General features: G+C 33.9%; 1 protein-coding gene across 3 annotated transcripts in view; it reads right to left on the bottom strand.

The window, feature by feature from the left end:
• FSTL5 (follistatin like 5) overlaps positions 1-20,968 on the bottom strand; it is a 300,770-nt gene that overhangs the window by 17,352 nt on the left and 262,450 nt on the right. For all 3 annotated transcript variants that reach the window (XM_059817815.1, XM_059817816.1, XM_059817817.1), the window contains 2 exons: positions 16,048-16,155; positions 14,347-14,471 (listed from right to left, as the gene is read on the bottom strand). In XM_059817815.1, coding sequence (XP_059673798.1) covers positions 14,347-14,471; positions 16,048-16,155 — 233 coding nt within the window. The remainder of the gene's footprint in view (positions 1-14,346; positions 14,472-16,047; positions 16,156-20,968) is intronic.

The following is a 20,968-nucleotide window of genomic DNA, read 5'->3' as shown; positions in this document are numbered from 1 at the left end:
CACATCATATGACTTTTAATAGTTCTCATTCAGACATTGTGTTTGCAAATTATAACAAATATTTTTCAGGAAATACTAAATATAATAGAATGTGGCTAGTAATCATGCTATATCTACTGATTTAAAAGTTTAGGAAATTTTCTGGTTTTTAAAGATTAATTTTAAAAGTATTTCTGTTTGTACAGACAGGAATTATGAAAGCTGTGCAAGGGAATTGTATGCTACCTGTGTTACACAATTTTTCACATTCTACAGCATGGGTCCTGGGTGGATAACCCAGGAAGAAATTCAAGCCTACTGAGGCACTATTACTTGAATTAATTATACCACTCTTAGGCCCAACTTGTCTTACCTTTATTTATTGCTTTTATAATACTGTGAGATTTATGTAAGTTTATTGTGCAAAACATACTAAAGCAAAGGTCACAAGAGAAAAAAACTCATGAAAAAGAACTGAAACTCAAGGAAGGACTTAGGGCAGCCCTGTATGAAGAAAGTTTATTTTCATTTGCTGCATTTGCAAACCTTCAGTTCTTCCTGTAATAATACTGCGTCTCCAGTAGTTATTCATACTGAAGGATAATACTGAGATCTGTAGCTATAAAAATTAGTGAAGACACAATCTTATTTTGATGGGAAGTTCTAGTCAAGTAACATATGAATTAATAATAGACCAGATATTCCATACAAAGTTCCAAAGTCATATGAATACTGACACTGCATCTTCAAAATTATTTTTGCAAGCTATAATTTTTTTCCACCCTTCAGATAAAGCAAGTTAGTTTGCATCTCATATGCACAAAGAATAGCCAAGCAAGATACTACTGTGGAGCTGCCAACAAGCGGTAAATTAACAACCTGGTTTCCTGTATGTTATTTTCTTGCTTTAGACAAGTCATATATATTGCTTACTAGTGCAACTGCATGTGTTATAAAAGAGGAAATATCTAAGCAGTGGTTAAAAAGATGAAAAAAGAAAAGCTTAAGAAATTTTTTCCTAGAAATGGGAATAAATTTCGCTATACTTTTTTTTAAAGAATATATTAACATAAAACTGTATTTATTGTTGAGTTCAGGAAGATCAACAGAATAGAAGATGACGATGATGATGATGTAAAAATTGATGCTCTCCTTCCTTTTTGTTTCTGGCCCTACACCCACAGATTACCCCCATGAAGTCAACAGACATTTTTTAAAGAGACATCTGAGATTAAACACTTAAGAAAAATTATGTTCTCAGAACAGAAAGCAAGTAAAAGAGAGGAGAATTAGATGAGCTACAATCAAAAGTATCTGTACAAGAAGCAAACAGCAGTATTTTTGTACAAAACTTAATTCAAGAAAATAAAAATAAACATTATCTACTTTATCCTGAGTGAACACCATTTGTGTTTAAAGCCACTCAACATTCGATACATTAGGGACCATTTTTTTTTCAAAATTTATGCAAAAAAAACAACCCAGGAAGACAAAGGTCTCTTACTACAAAGTTTGATCAAATCTGCTGACCAAAAGTTTTCTGGGACTCAAAGTAAATGTCATTAACTGCCCATGAACAGTCTCTTAGAGGATCAGGGTAGACCCTAATCCTACAAAAAGCTTCTAATCTGGCAACATGGGAAAGTATTACCATTTAAACAAAATTCTAAAATAGAAGTGTGTTATATACCAAACATTTTTTCTGATGAAATGAAGTTATCCGCAGTAGCTCCAGAGAAGGAAATATTAACAATTAAGGAAAGGAAAAAGGAAAATTGGTCTAACAACTGTTTTCTTAGCTGTATAGCTCAATTGCCTTCACTGGTCCTTTGAGATTTCATCACCAGCACACACAAAAGATGTGCTTTTCCCTCTAACTAAGCATTTTCTAAGAATTTAACATACAACACTGTAACCATTATTTCATTTGTTAAAATTACTCTTCACTTTATATCCATACACAGATGGTTCTAAGGAAGACTGTTTATACTGATTTATTTTATTTCAGAGGCCTTGCATTCATACCATTTAAATCATCACACAATTAATTTTCCTTACTTAAGTAATTTTAAAATACACAATTTCTTTTTTGTTGTAATTTTCTATTACAATTACTGTAGTATATTGCACAAATAAAATATTTACCTCTAGATAAAAACCACACTTTTCATTTTGGAAGTGTTTCTGATTTCAAAAACTGTCAAGATTGCAAGGGCATACCAGTCTTCCCCTCAGGACTTACAAAATTATTACTGCCTAGAATAGTTAATTTCTGGCAGGTTGCTGAGAGAAGACCTTTCTTTAATTTCTGTGGTTCAGAAATGGTTGTTTGATGATAACAAAAGGCTAAGTGGATTTTGCCCAGTAGCTATTGCTCATCAGCACAAATGGTGCCTTTCTTTTGGGTACTATAACAGTCTTTGACCTCTGAAGTTTGTTTTCCTAATTTTGTTCCTGATGCTTTTTACAACAGTAAGAACACTTGCTTCACACTTTTGTTTTGCATCAGAAAAGGCTTTTTTTTCCTCCTTCCTTGGTATTTGTATATAACAGCATTAAGCACAAAGCATCTTCCTTTCTGAGAACGTATTTACATCTTGGAGAACATCTTAATAATTCTCTATTTTTTTAACTGTTTATGTGCATGTGAACATATATATTCACGCACACATCTGTAAAAGATTTTTGTCCTCTTCACCAATTTTATTTATTTACTTCTTGCAGTTACTGTAAATGAAATATTTAAAAACGCCTTCTAACAAAGATAGAAATAACATTTGCAGCAGTAATGTGTGACTGTGATAATGTACCTGGGAAATATTAACATAGTAGTCCTAAGAAACAGGAATAGGGAAAAAATTGGTCAAAAAAAAAAAAGAAAATTAAAAACCACAGAACAGAAGGTTGTGGGGTCACTCTTATGGAAAATGAGTAATTGTAGTGTAAAACAAGATCACCACTATCTAGATGAATGAAAAGGTCAGTTCTGATGAAGAACAGAATTTGATGGCAGGTCTCATTTTCTAAAAGTATTGACTATTTTGTTATATTTTTGCTTGGGAAGAAGTTCTGCGTTTTGAAAACTTCAGGTTTCTGAGTTCTTGCAGACTTGCACATTAAATATCTCATCTGTACCTTTCCAATTAGAAGAACAAAATTGTCTATACAATAACAGGAATTCTCTGAGATTCATCACTTATGTGGAAGGAAAGAGGAAAATTAATATAGAGATATAACTTGCTTTCAATGAAAATCAATACTATTTTTATTCTTAATTGTGGATGTGGATTTAGGAATACCTTTTTAGGGTGAAAAATGAATGCCAGCAGAGAGCTAATCCATCAGAAGTCATATATGCTTCACAAGTTTACTTGATAATATTGTTACAAAGAAATATAGGTCTTCATAGATTAATTCAGAAAGGAACTTAATATTCAATTGTAAGATCTATGAAACCTACTTTTTTAGATCTATGGGAGTGGATGCTCTTATTAATGATAAAATTCCTGATTAGATCCTAAAATGTATTGAAATACAAGAGGGATGGATACAGCAAAGGCGGGGGGAAAGGGACGGAAATCCCACAAAAGGCCTGCTGTGCTTCACAGAGGTGATAACAACTGGCTAAACATCATCTGAAAAATCTGAATGAAAGGAGAATGATCTTTATAGTAAATATTCCAAGATTTCAGAGATTGATATTCACAGATTTGTTCTGGAAGCACTGAAGTTCCTTATTCTTTTTTGCTATTGCTTTGTACACACCTCATAGAAGTGAACATGTTTTTCTCCACTTCCATTCTCAGTGAGGGAATTCAGTGTAGAGAGGATTAAGCTGGATGACTGAAACACCACAGTCAATGATGGCCAAACATACTAAAATGATTCTTTCTTTCTTTTTGTCTCTCAGCACATATTGACCATTATTTGGAAAAATAAGGATATCAAGAACTTTAAGACAGCCATGCAAGACAGAAGGGAAGAAATACCATTTCTACAAGGGCTTGAAGGAATCCTGACAAGTGCTATGTTCTTAAAATAAAGGGATCTCCTCAAATTAAGCTTTGTACTCAGAGCTTGAATTTGAATAGAAAAATTTCCTTTCCTAGACAATAAGCGACAAAGACATGAATGAATGTTATAAAAAAAATAATTTTTGAGCATTAGTAAGCTTTCAGTAATGGACAATAATGGAAGCATATTTTCTGAGTTTATTCTACATCATATTTAATAAGATTAGCTCTAGACTCTAGAAAATGAGTGCCACAAATTTAATGCTGCTAAGCCAAAATGAATGACATTGTAAGTACCATCAGCAAAATCCTCACTCTTATTGTAATAGTTTGCACTTGGGCAGAAAAATCACAAGTAATACAATCTTTCAAACACTTATTTGTAGGAGAGACTCTATGCAAGTTGTCTTCTGTAACTCAGCTTTATAAATCATGTAAGTGCTAAAAAGATAAAGCTAAAAAATTCTTAACTAAAGTCTTATATTGGTAACAAAAATAGTATACTGCCTAAAATCTTTTTTAAAATTATATTATTATTTGTGATTTCTATTTATTTTTTATTTTACTTTATTTTATTACTATTTCAGCTTAAGATTTTACTTGCAGAGCATTTAAGTCATATAGGAATCCAGAGGAAGGAAATGGACTGTCATTGCAAATTAATGTTGAAGAATATCTTCAAATGGCCCATGTGTAAAGAACAACCAGGAAAATTTCCCCATAGGCCAGATACTATGGTGGCTTCTTCAGTCGTTTTTTTAGATCTTGCTGGAAAAGCTGACTTGTTTTAACATGTCACACACAGCTCAGGACTTCTGACTCACATTTAGTGTACATTTGCACAGGGTAGGGATAAATCCTGAATTTTCAGGGTACTAGTGATGCAGGAGTCTATGAATTGTCTGAGGACTCTCTTGTGGAACACTTGCAACGTGTATATGCAATACACTTTTTAACTATTGCAAATTCTTGTCCAATGATTACAGTGTTCACAAGAAAATAAACCAAGAAATTTTAGGACAACGGAAAGCATCTTAATTTCTACATTTTTAGAATCCAGGAACATATGAAACTATCTGTGTTAACTAACTATCTGTTATTGTCAGCAAACGTATATTTGTAGTGCTGGCAGCAAATGTGTTTTTCTTTCTTGCACCTTGTACAGAAGCAGAGCTAGCAATTTAATAAAAATAAATTTCAGTTCATTTTTAAAGCAATAGAAGTCAAAGAAAGGGCTAGCTACACAGACTCAGTGAACAAAAGACATTCCTAAAGATGGTCCTAAATGTCAGTACAAGGTAGGAGAGGATTAAGAAGATCTGGCGCTCCAGAAAATGCGGTAACATCAAGGTGGGCAGATGTCATACAAAATACACAGCAAAATTTATATATGCCAAAAGAAATAGTCAGCAGTAGTAGAAAATGAATAATGAGGTAGACATAAGGACTACAAAGGTGATAAATTACATATGTCAAAACAGTCTCAAAAGATCTTTTTCTTCATTTTAAAAATGAAGTTCACATACTGTTATAGCTGGGGATGTGTGAATATTCAAAAGAACGAATACTGAACTTTACCACAATTCCTTTCTCTCCCTTCTTTTTTTTTATTAGTGACACAAATAAAGAAAATATTAGACTGAACCAAAAAAAGTTTTTTGTATGTAAAAAATATGATAAAATATTATTTTTGGCACATAAAAGCACCAGAGATGACATATGTACGAAAATGTAGGATTATCATGGGGAAAAAAAGTCAGGCACATCATGGCAAGTTGCTATATTCTAATTTGCAGATAATACAGGAAGTGGGGGTTGTTGTTGTTGTTGGGTCTATTAAGATGCAAGTTTGGATATTTTATCCACAAGAAAATGTTGCATGCTGACAGTTGGGAACCCATGGAAGGAATACAGACAAAACAGTCTATCTGTGTAGATTTAGAAGTTTCCTTAAAGTCTTTGATTCGTATGGTCACACAAGTATCTCAGCTTTACTAAAAATTAAAAGATAGGTTTGTAACATAAAATAGGAAAACTTAAATGTTATGAATAAAAATCTATTCTAAATGCTTAAAAATAGAAATGTGCAAATGAAAATTTCTGAACAAATTTCCACTATTCCAAAGTGACAGATCTAAAACACAGCACCATTCTGGCTGCTATCAAGAAAATTAACGCCATCCAAGCTAGACCCAGCACAATTTTTTTAAAAAATTGTACTCCTCTGATAGTTTATTAGCAAACATACAGAAAAATGGTTAATTACATAATTATAAGATTGCCTCAAAGCCAATAAATGAATCTTTATAATTTGGTTTATTTAGAAAACCAATGAGTAATTAGGGCAGTACTAAGATAAGATAACTTCTAATCACTGGATAAAAGTAATTATGTGCCATAATTGCAGGGATTAGTTTCTTCTTTGAGTTGATTACATTTTTATACATTTCATTGTGTCATGTATTTTCACAAACCAGTATGTGCTGAATTTTTAAAAGCAAATAGGCACTAGGAGATAGGTACAACAGTTATTTGTTTATAATAATGGTTGGTTTGGCCACTTCAGATGGACAGATCATGTTACCCCAAAGGTAAATATTCCTGTAGTGACTTTTGCACATGCAAAAGGGAAAAAGCTTACAGTGTGAAAAACATTTACAGTTTATCAAAACTTCCCTTCACTTTAGTACAGCCAACTAGACTTACTTAAGCCAGGTTCTAGCCATTTCCCAAGCTAATGGGGAAAGAGAAGTAGAACATAAGGAATTTTCCTTTACTGATGCTATAGTCCTATAGTGCTACAAAGACTGGCTGCAATCTCATGTTTTAGGTAACGTTTGAAGGGAATTTTGATTTCTAAATAGCACACTGAAGTGGAAATGTTTTTTGATGCATTCTTTTTTCTGTTGACAGCTGGCATTTTTAGTTTGAGAGCTTTGTAAAGTTTTACTCAAGCTACCTAAGAGGAAAAGATTTGGAACATGAATTGAATAAATTGGTCAAGCAGCATTTGTATTGTATTGTCAGCTGACATGGGAAAAGGCATGCAGGGTAATTGATTACAGAAACAAGATAGTTTTCAAGACTGATTTCTTACAAAAATGTGTGTGTGTGCATACCTACATATACATTGCAAGGTTAGAAACAATCACAGATTTCAGTGCATTATAAAGAATATTTTTATTTTAGCTACATTTAACTGTGCAATTAATTATTAATTAAAATTTCATAACACTGAGCTAAAAATGAACATTAAAATTCAAAATATTTTCTCCATGAATTCCAAAATGACCTGGATCAAAAGATGTCATATGTCTCAGAACATCAGGTCTTTGCCAGATTTCAGTGACAGTAAATCTCAACTGGCAGTTACTTCATAATTTCTGTAGGTGCTTTTCCACAGGCACAGTTGGGAATCCTTACTGCCTAGCACATTTTAAAGCCTGCAAACACAGGTCCTTTGGAGTTAGAATATAAGAGTGGAGCTGAAGGAGGATACAGGGGAAGCATAAGTATGGGCAGTTGGCATATCTTGTATGTACGTAAAGGACTGGGAGTTTCCTAGTTTGAGGATATGTAGTGGCTACATTTATGGACTCCTAGCTTTTTGGGTGGGGACGTGTGAACAGAGGAGGAATGCAGTGGAGAATATAAGGTTTGATACACTGAAGAGTGCCTGCACATTTTCTTAAGAGGCACTTATTTCAACAGTAGTTGCTGTTGCCAATGGTGGTAGTTGAACAAAGTAAGTTTCATTTAAACTGTCTGAACTGAATCCCTCACTCTTTCATTCTTCATATTCTCTCTGGAACAAAGATGCTGTAAAATCCACTATTTAAAGCAAAAAAGATGCAGATGTCTCCCCTCCATCTTTCCCGGAAGTTCCTACAAGCTTCTTTTTCAAAAGCAACACATTTATGGACCAGGAAGGTTCTTCCTTTTGGGAAGCAAACACACAGAGAGGAGGAAGAATGACTACAAGGTTTCCATTTAGCACTACTCTCACAAAGACACAGTTTACAGAGTGAGAGACTGCAGAGTGAACCCCTAACCTAGATGGGCCTCCTTTGTGTGCTGTGCAACCATTCATTGATAGATTCCATAATCATTATTAGAAAATGCAGTTACTTTCTAGATCTTCTCTGCTTGCCCTGGTACTACTGAGCTTCTTTCTCCAGTTCCTCAAGCTTTCAAGTTATTTCCCCTGTAGCACTATATATGTTTATAGCTTGATGACTAAGAACTGTTTCAAACTTTCTACTCCCCTAGTGTGTCTTGTTAATTAGATTTATGAAATATTAAATTGCCCCTTATCTTTGAGCTAAATCATATTATCTATGTGAAAAATTCAACCCCAGATTAATTCCACGTCTTTTGTTGATGCTTTGTCTACAGTTGATTCAGCATTTACCACTTCCATTGTTTGACTTGCAAACCAGTGAACAGAAAGTTCTTTCTGATTATCTAGGATTTTTGAAGCAAAATAATATTTTCTGTTTGCTTATTTGCATAGAAATACTGAAAATGCTCTCACAGTCCTTCAGCTATTTCACACTTCTGTAGGGGCTTAAACTCTGGAATGAAGTGTGAATTTAATGAATCACCACCCCACATGGGTTTCATTTAAGAAGGTTCACAGGAATGCATTGGCAGCACATTCCAATTACCTCTTAAAGAAAAGCTTAATTTTGGGACTGTTTTGTGCAAACGAATAAGTATAATTTTAGAAAGACTGCTTCCCCTATTACCATACACAACAGAGAAAAAAAAAGAGAGAAAAAACTCAAACTGAGAATATTTTAACTCTATTCAGATCCTGAGCCATCTCACTGATGAGTTGATTGCTCATTCTTCCACTTGTTAGGTCATGTAACTATACGACATTTAAAATGCTTGCTAAAAGATTAAAACATCTAAAAAGTTAGAGTTATTCCATTACAGAGAGTTCATTCAATATTGCTTTTGAAACATTTTATAGCAGTGTAATGATAGACCTTAATTTATTCCCATTATCTTTTGTTCACTTCGATTTACAGACAGCAGAGCTGAAATAATCAGCCCTTTTACTCCTTAGGCTTCCAAGAATATATTTTCATGAGTATTGTACAAGTCACCTTTTCGCAGCCATCACACATACTAATTGCAAGCATCTATTTTTATGATAAGGAATGGTATTAGCAGACAATTAAGGACAAGATCATTGGTTGCTCTGAACTGCTTTGGCACAAAAAATAGTTCACTGAATAAAATTTTCTTCTCAGTAAATGCATAAGGCCAAATATTGAAAATATATATACTCAATACTTAAAAGGTGCACCTACAAAAGGAATAAGCTTGGTATACATATGCCTGAGTAATAACTGAAAAAAAACCCCCTTGGGATTTGCACCATTTATTACAGGTTAATAGACCTCATCCTGTCTACTTTTGTGGCCCTGATAACTGTGGTCTGATAACTTTTGAACACAACTGGGGGGAGAGATTTTTTTTTTTTCCCAAGCTGTGTGCACTGAAAATATGGGCATTAAGGTGTGCATGAAAGACAATGCTTTACATTAATTCATTCTTTTGGTATAATTCAACATATATTGCCATTGAGTGTACATGTCAGAGGTAAAACAAAGCTGATGATGACAGCAGGACCAGCTTTTTTCAAGATATGCAAGATGAACATATAATTTCTTCCCTTTGAAATCTTCAGACTTGCAACTGCAAGCCTGGGCAAACTTTTTTAAGGGTTCTTTCTATTAACAATTATTACCTTTTTCTGCCATAGCCTCTTTTTCATTGCAATTGCCTACGAATTTTTGTGCATTGCACTGCAACTAGCTGGCACAGGAAACTCATGAAAAGCCATGGGAAACTCTGACTTTCTGTAAACTCTAAGCTTGCATTTTAAAAGTTCTGTGATAAAAAGAAGGAATTTTATTTCCATCATGAAGGAATGCTCAAAGGCATGAGGCAATCCCTCCCTTAGAGTCAGCAGGTGAACTAGTCTTGTCAAAAAACCACACAGAAATTTTAGAATTAAGTCACCTACATTTTTAGAGCCTTATCACGGGGTGCCGACCTGATCTGCCTGCAGCTGAGGCTCTCTGTACAAACAGGGATTTGCTATCTGGAAACACCAGTGGGGCACTCTACACGCTATTAGGGAGGTAATTAGTATATTTTTACTAAAACTAATATATATTGTCTTTTTTTTTACTATATATTTATAAATGGTTAGCAGTTACAAAAAGATTACAGCCAAAACATTGCTTGATTTCTAATGGTGCTTGACTGCACAAAACTGTTTCTCCTTCATCTCAGAAGTGGAAGGAAATAGTTTGACTGGAACATAAAAGAAAGGGAGACACCTCCCCACCTCCCTAATTGATGGTACTGAACCTACCATATTTCTCTCCCCAAAATGATAAAGCTTCTTTTCTTTTCCTCTTCTGTATACATATCAACTATTCACCAATTATAAAAGAAGGTTTAAAAATAACAGAATTGGTCTGCTCTTCTTCCACCTCTTTTGGCTCATGCCTATTTAGTTTGCTTAGCTGCTGTTTTGATGGCTCATCACAGTTGTTCCGAGCATGAATGTTATGCTTGCTGGTTTATCAAACCAAACAGTTATTTGCCCTGACTCCTGCTGTACTGTAAGTACAACCAAACACTGCCCTAGTCTGTGGTAGGAAAAGTCTGGGAAAACAGGTTGGGGTTTTTTTTGGGATCAATTATTGTTTACCTCAGACCAAAATTTTTATTACCTCTTCATATATCTGATCTGGGGGAAGTTCATCCTAAATTATCTGCTGCCCAAGAGAGCATTAAAATGTGTAGAGTTTTCTTTTTTAGTAATGGGCAGCCCATTTCCATTTTCATATATAAAAATAACTCACCTAGGTAAAGCAAATGTATAGTTCCATCACTTCTTAAATGAAATTAATTTGCAGTAAGTTTTCAATACATATATATGTATTATTACCAATTAACATTTTAGATATTATTAAAAAGAAAAAATTAATGACACACCATAGCTTTAAATTAGTCACTCTATTTCTGTTCCTATGTATCAACAAGCCTACCTATGTTTGACTTCTGTTCCTTATTCTTTACAGTGATTAAAGAACAACTGATTGGACAGAATATGCAGTAGATGGTAATACACTGTAGATGGTAGTAGATGGTTTGTGTTAACGGTATTATGCAACTTAACTCATACGTTTAAGTGGTATGCCTTTTTTGCTTAGAAATGCCTTTATTCTGACAGAAAGTTTGGTTCTGGATGTGAATTTGGTAAGCCATGCACACTCTGTCTTCTGCTCCATCATTCAAAATTTTAGTTTACAGGTGACAAATGCACCTAGCTACAGAAAGCTTTCATTTTTCTGGAAAGGGCTGGTGTTGCATGGTCAAAGGGAACTGACTTCTAATAAAGAGTAAACAGGGCCTTAAGCAGTTAACTATACCAGCTAACTCAGCCAGTGGGGTTATTTCCCTTGAAGCTGTTTTTCACTATTCACACTCATAAAATGCTCCCCTGGTTGGTATATACACCAGAGAGCAATATGCTCAAGATTTATGTTTGTTGCCTAACATCCTTAACAAATACATGCTGTTATTGAGCATTTTTATTGTTGACTGGTGACAAGTTAGATTTAATAGACAGTTTTTCCTACATCACTACTAATTTGATATATACAGTTAATTTAAAACCTTTCCTGACAGACTGCTCACATAGTTCATTTTTATTTAAACAAAAAAATCAAAGTACTTGAAGGCCAGACATTTTATGTAAGGCAAATTCTTTAATGACTGAGTAACTTCACAAAAATACAGTATTTGTCTACATAGTGTTTTGCTTTTTTTTTTGCTTTTCTGGGAAAGGCACTCAGAATTAGGTGGCATTTTAGCAAACAAAAATAAGATTTTCTACATTTCAAGTAAGCTCATGAGTAGGTAAAAACAGCTTATTGCTGTGGAATTGATTTTTTTGGTTAAAACCCCCAAATCTATGGTTTTAGCACTGGACAAACTACTGCAGGCTTCGTGGCAGACTTTAGAAATTTTCTTTTGGTCTTTATCGGGCATGTGAATGCAAAAAACCCAAAAAGCGAAAGCAAAAGTTACCACAAGATAATTATACTAGGCCTGAATTGATGTACATGCTTATTATATATCTGCAGTCACTGGTCCAATTCTACTCTTTCACTGTTCAATTGAATTTCATATTCTTTTTTTATTTCTGTGGGTTTTCTTTTATTCTTTAATTCTCTTTTCTCCTAAGTTGCCTATAGGAAAGGTGAAATGACTTATCAGCTGAAGGTAGCTGTGACTTCACCATACAAACCAGAAAGCACCTACTTGACCTATTTAGGCAAAATATCAACTTAAAATTGAGTTAGAGAAGTTCCTCATTAGCTTTGGACTGGTTCTATTTTTCTCTTCCCAGTCCTGGTTCCCCTCCCTTTTATGATGTTTATCCCTATCCATCTTTCTAATTTTCACACCAATAGTAAAATAATGTATTTAAATGTCAGTTCTGTTGGGGTAGTACCTCTAGTATTAGGTAGCTTATGAAGCAGTAACTTTTGTTCTCTCAAGGCATACCTGTTCCAAATGTAGCAGAATTATTTAATGCTTTTCTAAGGCTGAGTGTGAGGACTGCAGATTAGTTCAGCGACACAGTGTGTATTTATCTACTCAATTCAAGAAATGTGGCAGTAATGGTACTTAGAGTCAATTTACTATTCAGCTATATTAATTTACACATTCCTTTTTAAATTGCATATGGCTGATTGCTAATTTACTTGTTAGTTAAAAGTTTTGCAGAAAATAAAAAAAAAAAATCTTTCATCAACAACCTCTTTAGGAGAAGCCAAATGTTTTTTGATACAGAAGACTAGATTTGTCACAGGCACATAGACACTAAATTCTGGAATCAATTGTAAAACCAGCCTAAATTGCATGTTTTCACATTTAAAAGACTAGCACTCACTACAATCAGAAATTATCTTTTTTAATTGAGATGTATATTTACATACGTGATTTGAGATTTTAGCTAAAAGTGAATTATGATGTCTCATAATTGTAGGACAGTTAAGATCACCCTAATGAAAGCATTTCTATAGAAACTTGAACTTGAAAGAGCAGAATAAACGACTGAGTTAATTATTTGCAGAGGTGTTTTGAGTTGAAATAGGTCTATGTCACCTTGCAAAGAACCTACCACTCCTAAACATACAAAGTGCTAATACATATTAATGCCATATTCAGATACACAAATCTGAACTGATTGCAAAATTTTTCAATCCCTACAGGTAGAAATGTTACAGAAAAAATATGAAAAGACAATTATATTTCATATTCTTACTAACGTATATGGAGAAAGAAAAATAGATTTTCATTTAAGAAGCCTTGGGGAGATCTTAAAAAGATTTTTGCTTTATGCCTGTATTAAGTGTTTCCCTCTTTTTCTCACACTCTCTTTCCCTGCCCCATTTGTCTTTCAAAATCCAGCTGGTCACTTTGTTCCATTCTTCCATACTTAGCATATTTCTATCATAGACAGAACTTGTCTATTCTTTGGACAAACACACACACAATTCTACATTCACTCAGAGAAATAACTAAGGTCCCAAGAATTTACAGTGTTTCCTGGCATGGATTACAATATGAACCATTTCAACATCATATACTCAGCACCCATTAAATAAGACAGATTTTATTCATGCATCTAAACAGAGTTTATGTTACATGCTCAGTCATGGTTTGTTTTAAAAACAGAGAGCCTGAGGAAAATAACAGGTAGAAAGAACTGAATGAGCAGGAGAAGCCAGTTCATAAAGAGGTAAGTTATGTTGTATCACAATTCCTTTTAAAACTCCAAAAATGTTTTTTTTCTGGTCCATTAATCAAGAGTAACTCCAATACAACATACATGTAATACAATATGGCAAATACTATATATGGCAACTGCTCTGAGCAGTAGAAGACATTAACAAGTATTATTTACAAGTTAAGATTTATGCTCCTAAATTAGGAAGTTATCTGAACATTATGCTTATCAGTTCCTCAAGAAAACCCCAGATGATATTACATCTCAATTTTAGTATGTAGAGCAGTGGAACTTTTGAACATTTGGTGAGATAAGGAAGAAAAACTCTAATAAATGTGTTTATTCGGATATCCAGGTTGTTTTCAGTAAAACTCACATTTGGTTTTTTTTATGAAGAAGGGTGTTGCAAAGCGATATTGAAGTAGGTGGTGCCGTCTCCAATTTTCAATGTTTTTAAATTATATTTCCTTTGGAGGCAATGTTATAGCTCATTTGAAATTTAATCATAATTCAGCTAAACCTTACCTTATATGGGTAATGATGAGGGTTGTAGCTGGAATGAAAAAGTCATCCACTCTGTCAAACTGCTTTCCCACTGGCTGAGTATGGATTGTGTGATGAGAAACACTCCCACTGGCTTGTGTTATCACCTACATAAAATATCATCATTATAAACTATAGAAATACTCTTTCAAAATTTAATCTCTATGCAAATAAATCAATACAATATTGCCTCTGTATTCCATCTTTTGTACTATCCTTCAGTTACCAAGAAAAAGAACACAAATGACAGTGAATAAAGCTGATCAGCATTACAGATTTCAGAGAACTGTTACACACCTGACCACTTAATCTCCATATTTACTTTTTTACTCTCCTTTTTTTCCACCACTGAGTCCATATTCATTCATTTACATTACTAAAGCCTCTAGCAGTTCTTAGTGCAAACTAAGTTTTCTCTTTGCCTTTTTTTTTTTACACTAGATCCTAGAGTGAGATTAATTTTCTTAAGCACTTCAGCCAGAGTGAAAAGATAAGATGTTATCAACTGATCCACAGGAAGCTATGGCTATGCATACTCCCAATTCTTGTCAAACATGACGTAATTCAACATAGCACAGACATATTTCAGAAGAGCAAGTTGATCTGAGTTTACACATTCCTTAAGTTGTTATGAACCAGTTTTCCTTGAATCCCTAAATCTTGGACCTTGGTAAATGATTATGGGTGAATAAAAGATAATTCCATATAATAGCCACTATGATATTCACAAACATGCACTTAAGAGCAAATTAAAAAAAAAAGAAAATAATCGATTATCTATACTGTAAGGGAAAACAAGAGTGAAGATGATAAGTCACTTTAAAACATGGTAAGACTGACTCAATTATTAGTCATTTTCTGTGGAGAAGTGACAGCTGAACTCCCACAAATTACCTTGCATACTCATAGTTACTAAGAGTCTGTAGGTGCTAAAAATATGTTTTCAAATGTTATTAATTTTTGTGCTTGAGCCCTGTGCTTGAATTTCTCTTATTCTTTATCTTATATACATATTTTAAAATACATAAGGATTTCATTAAGATCTAAAGAAAAGGAAAATAAGCTGAAATAAAAAGTAATTTTGAAATTATGCCATAAAGACTATCACCATATTCTCAGGGGATTACTTTAAATAAGGACCAGAAAGCAGTGAAAAAGTAGGAATGCAAGTACAGCTTCTTGAAATGTTTCTTTAGTGACTGTCCGTAGGCTTGCCACTGCTCAGAGGCATGGGAAAAGTAAAGATTTTTAATATTTTACATCTGAAAAAAGCAATAAACAAAGACGGAGCTTGTCACCTCCAGAGCATCAATATAATTATAGTGAAATAGGAATACGACTAAAATCCATTTTATCCTCTAATTAGGAAAAAAACCATCAGAAACAGCAACAGTTTGCTCTCAAAAGACTGGCAGTTACAAAACACGCTGCTGCTTTCAGCTTGTTCCTTATCCTTCTATCAATTCAGCATTGTCAACTTCTAAGTAAGGGTGCTGAAAATAACCTCTAACATTTTTAGCAAAGTCAGTTGTCTGAATTGTTTTCTGGTTACCTGAAATCATTCCACTGCCCCTACTGGGGTCATGATAATAATGTTTAAAGGAAAATATACACAATCCTGCAATTACACAAAGGTTCAACTTGTCTAGATTTCCTTGCATGTAATCATTCTGATCACCTCACCTGCAAAGTTGGTGAATTCTTTTCCATGTTTCCCCAGCTCAGCACCCAGACTTGATCATGTGATTTATCATAGTGTAGTTTCACTGGAACAGGATCTGTACTTACTGCCTGAGGCATAATAAAAATAGAAATCCTTAGTTTCTGTCACATTTTCAAAAGAAAGATAATATATATGCTTGAATTAAAATGATGACTGGACATGGGTTTCCTGATGTTTTCAGATTGTATTTAGAACTTATGTTGTCAATTGTTGAAACAGCCCTCTGATTAATTCAAAGTTACTGAATTGCTGAAAAAGTTATTTTTATTCATTATGTGCTCTAACATTTGGCATCAAAATTACATTATACTGAAACTATTAAGAAGCTGAAAACAATGGTTTTATATCAAGTTAAAAAGTACTTATCTTCCTGCCCCACCATCACTCTCACTTTATACATACCAGTTTTAAAACTACACCAATTATTGGAAAATGGCTAAAAAGGGAAGGGTATTCTCAAGCCACATACTGAAATCAATGCAAGGTGTTACTACACAGTCCTGAATAAAACCAATGCAATATTGCTACACCCAAAGCTTCCTAAGTTGGAAAGATTGTTTTCATACATTTTCTAATTACAGTTGCTACTTCTGGTAGACTTGTGATCAGGACCAAAGTGTTTTCCCTACAACCTTGAACACTGCCTCTTGAGACCACAAACCTTCTAGACAGTTGAGCTCTACACTTCCTTTGTTATGAGAAGAACTGAAGACTTCAGAGGTATGAAATGGAAGGACAACGTATTTGATTAAGAGACATTCTGCACGAGGTAAACAACTGGGGGGATTACTTTTCTATTTTCATCATTAAAACAGAAAAAAATAAGTGGAAATTTTTTTTAGTCTCACCATTATGGAACTGTAAAGCACAGCTTGTTTATCAGTTTGTCAAGGAGAGTACCAGCTGGCTAATTAAGTGAACCTAATTTAAACTAATGATGTAGATCCTCAAGATAATGCACTAATGGCTGGCTGAGACTGCTGATGATACTTAACTGTACTCCTGAGGTGTTGCAAGCCACAGCTTCATCTAGGCAGAATTTGTTTTTCCTTTTGAAAATGGAAAATGAAGCCAGGTTGCTCACTGGCTCATTTAAAATCAGAAAGATACCCCTTGAAAAAGGTCATTTGTGTTTGATAACATTTTTCTGCTGCAGGCTAGAAGACAAGTTGTATAAAATAATACTTGGGCTGTTTTATAGCTAATTTGTTCAGGTGTGTCAAATTTCCTTTTGGCTTCCCTAGACAAAAGGTCTGACCCATATGTGTTTTGCTGAATGAGTATCAGCTACATTCAGGGGCTAAGACGTGGCACTGCCAGGAGGAGGAGGCGGAATTGCCCCCACAGAGTCAAGCACAGGTAATGCAGCTCCCAAGAGAGGAGCCAGCAGCAGAAAGGAGCTGAGCGTCTTGGAAGCAGGCTTTCACAGCTGTTTCTAGCTAGCCAGGCTGATCTGCCAGCAGCACGGTGTGGACTGAACGATGATGAGCTCTGGTCACTTCAGCATGCCTCTAAGTCATCCCAGCTGGTGTGCTGCTAAGAAATACCGGACAATTGCAGGTGACAGTGCTTGCTTTCAAGAATTTACAAATGAAAGCAAATACTTCTCTTAGCTTTATAATGAGAATGGCCTGGCTAAATCAAAAAGTCTACATATATCTCTCTAAAGATAGATCATCCATGTTTCCAACACATTTCAATTTAGTCTGCTCTAGAATCTTCTTTAAGATTAAAGAATCTTTATTTTGATAAATACAGTTGTCATAGAAATAAATTATACTCAAATCTAATTGTTACATATGTGAACCTGTACACACATCTTTTATGTTAACTTTCATAGTAGAAAGGAATAAATATAACATCCATAGTAGTACTTCAGAGAAAACACCATAATAAGCAAAATGAAATCGACGTTATTTTTACACAGAAAACAGCATAGTTACACAACTTATAGCCCTTTCAAATATGTTCTTAGTTGTCTTTAGTTTTTTTTGCACCTTGGCAGAATTTTTTAGAGTGCTGCTCACTTTCAAAATATGAAGCTTTCTCCACACTTGTTCCTACCAGAGTATGCATTTTTGAAAACTTGGTTTTACAGAGCAGATAGGTGGTTTCTTCTTTAAGATATAGACTAGAAATAGTTAAAATGTAAATAATACCCTCTGTATTAATATGACAGTTAAAGAAAAGGCAGTCTAGAAAGCAAAATGCTCTCATTTCTGAACAGCTTAGTATCTATTTTCCAAAAATCAATTACATTTTGATTTTTTTTCTGTGCTAGGCAGTACTGTAAGTAATGAAAATAGACTGATCTGACTGAGAAATTAAACTCCCTTCCTTGCTTTCTGTTTGTATGAGTGTTTCTGTATGTGCATATGATACAAGTAGAGCAACATTTAATGGTTAGAAAAATTCTTGCTGCTTGCAAAAACCAAAACCAAAAATAAATGCTTATTGTTAAAAGGCATCCTGTATGTCTGTTTTTCAGCTCATTACAGTTTTTTGAATGTTTATGTGATAGAACAGCAACCTATCTAATTCCATCCAAAAACTGGAGAACCACTTTACATATTTCTGGAGGAGGGGTGTACTTTTATTTAGTGGCTAATTGATTGAATTTTACTTTTTAATTAACATACATCATTAGGGTAAGTATCTCTACACATTCAGTTCATGGTAAAATAATAACTAATGTAACTGAAGGCAAATTAGAAGAGTCTACCAATCAAACTAGTCCATAAAACTTAAGTTTAAAAGAACCTCCAATTTCTCTAATATTTTTCAGTGAGCTCAAAAGGCATAATACACTTTTGCCACTGAAGTCTAAATGCTAATAAATGCAATTAAATTGGTATTTCATCCATTATCTGTAGGAAAGCAAGATGACATATGGATGTCAGCCAGAGACCAGGGAAACCATTGCCAGAAATTCCAGTCCTTCAAATCTGTGGATTTCAGTAACACTATGGTTTTTTAGTCTCTCTTCCTGAAGAAATATATTGAATTGGCTGTAAAAAAAGTCTTGTTTTCAGAAAACAAAAATTCATTATCCATCCAGTTCATCTCTACTTTGATATGCAAAGGTCAATTTAACTAAAAAAAGGTAAAAAAGCAAAAAACCCACAACTTTTTATTATTAACTTTTTAAATAAAACATTTTATCAGACTCTGTCATCATTTGGATTGGTCAGGTTTTGAGAAAGCTATGTCTACTGAGCCAGCTGACATAGAATATAGAAGGCAGAAAATGCAGATGTTTAAAGAATGTAAAATTATTAAAGATAAAATTATTTGTCAAGTTAATATAATTTTAAAATTGCAATTTTGCTATGTATTTTTAAATTTTACATTAATATATGTAATACATATGCATACTAATATCATAGAATCACAGAATAGTTTGGGTTGGAAGGGACCTTTAAAGGTCATCTAGTTCGACCCCCTGCAATGAGCAGGGACATCTTCAACTAGATCAGGTTGCTCAGAGCCCCATACAGCCTGACCTTGAATGTTTCCAGGCATGGAGCATCTACCATGTCTCTGAGCAAATGGTTCCAATGTTTCACCACCCTCATCATAAAAAATTTCTTCCTTGTATCTAGTCTGCATCTATCCTCTCTTAGCTTAAAACCAGTATCCCTTGTCTCATTGCTACAGGCTCTATTAAAAAGTCTGTCTCCATCTTTCTTATAAGCCCCCTTTAAGTATTGAAAGGCCACAACAAGGTCTCCCTGGAGCCTAATATACAACATATATTCTATACATTAAAGATTTTTCATTCTTTTATCAGTGAAAAATGCAAAAGGCATAAAGAAAAGCTCTATTTAAATATTTTTATTAACAATTTAGATTAGATTGCTAATAAAAAAAAAATCCATGTTTAATTTAGCTAAAGAACATCTGTTTCCTAAGAATGTGATGATAATATAAGTAACCCTGTAGATGTTAGGCGTGTTTGTATGTTTAAATTTGAATCAGAACACTCAGTGTGGTGTCAAAACCTCTTTACCAGTTTCACATACAAGTGCCCTTTCTTGTGAGAATCAGAGTAGGATTGTTAACAAGTTAATAACTAGCTTCAGAGCTCTCTACCCAGGAAATAATTTTATTTCAGAAAAAGAAGAACCCTGCTTTTAAAGTAAATTTCAAGTTTTTATATGATCTGTAATATACTTTAAAAAAACCCCCACAAATACACAAAGCCAACCAAAAAACAAGCCTCTTGTCTGCTGATAAGACTATTGACAGTCCCCAACTACAACTGACTTTTTTTGCTACTGAAAATGAAATAAAGCTAATGTTTTTTTGTCAAATAACAGCATCCTGAAAGACTAAAGACTATATAATGAAATATATTCTATTGTATGTGTCTGATTACAAAAAAAAAAAAAAGAAAAATAGTGTAATATAGTGGGAATACTAGGCAGAAAACAAATTGCAAAAAATATTATGATTTTGCCTTTTCCATATGCCTTGTTAACACAAACATTTTAAGTCTTTAAATAGTCTCTTCATATTCAGAAAATATATTTTTAGGATTTAATAAGTTTATGGCTATTATTTTCTAAATGCATTTTCACATGTGTCTAACAATTCCACAGACTAAAATCTGTCCTCACGTAAATCTCCTATTTAACTTCATTGCACAATGGTATCATTGATAACACCAGATACATAAAGGAAAAAAAGAGAGAGAAAGAGTACAATGGCTACAGTATTTGGTTTGAGTGGTGGCAACTAAACATCAAATTTTTACTCCATCCCAGTGAGACTACTGACCATTTGGATTATTCTGTGACTCTCTCAGGGTCTCCTGAGGGAACTGTACTGCTCCAAAAAAACTAATATTCATTTTACCATTGCCTTGTTCCTTGGTCTTCC

Source organism: Gavia stellata, chromosome 5 (genome assembly GCF_030936135.1).
Source record: "Gavia stellata isolate bGavSte3 chromosome 5, bGavSte3.hap2, whole genome shotgun sequence".
Classification (NCBI taxonomy): domain Eukaryota; kingdom Metazoa; phylum Chordata; class Aves; order Gaviiformes; family Gaviidae; genus Gavia; species Gavia stellata.
This window is presented reverse-complemented; position numbering and strand designations above follow the sequence as displayed.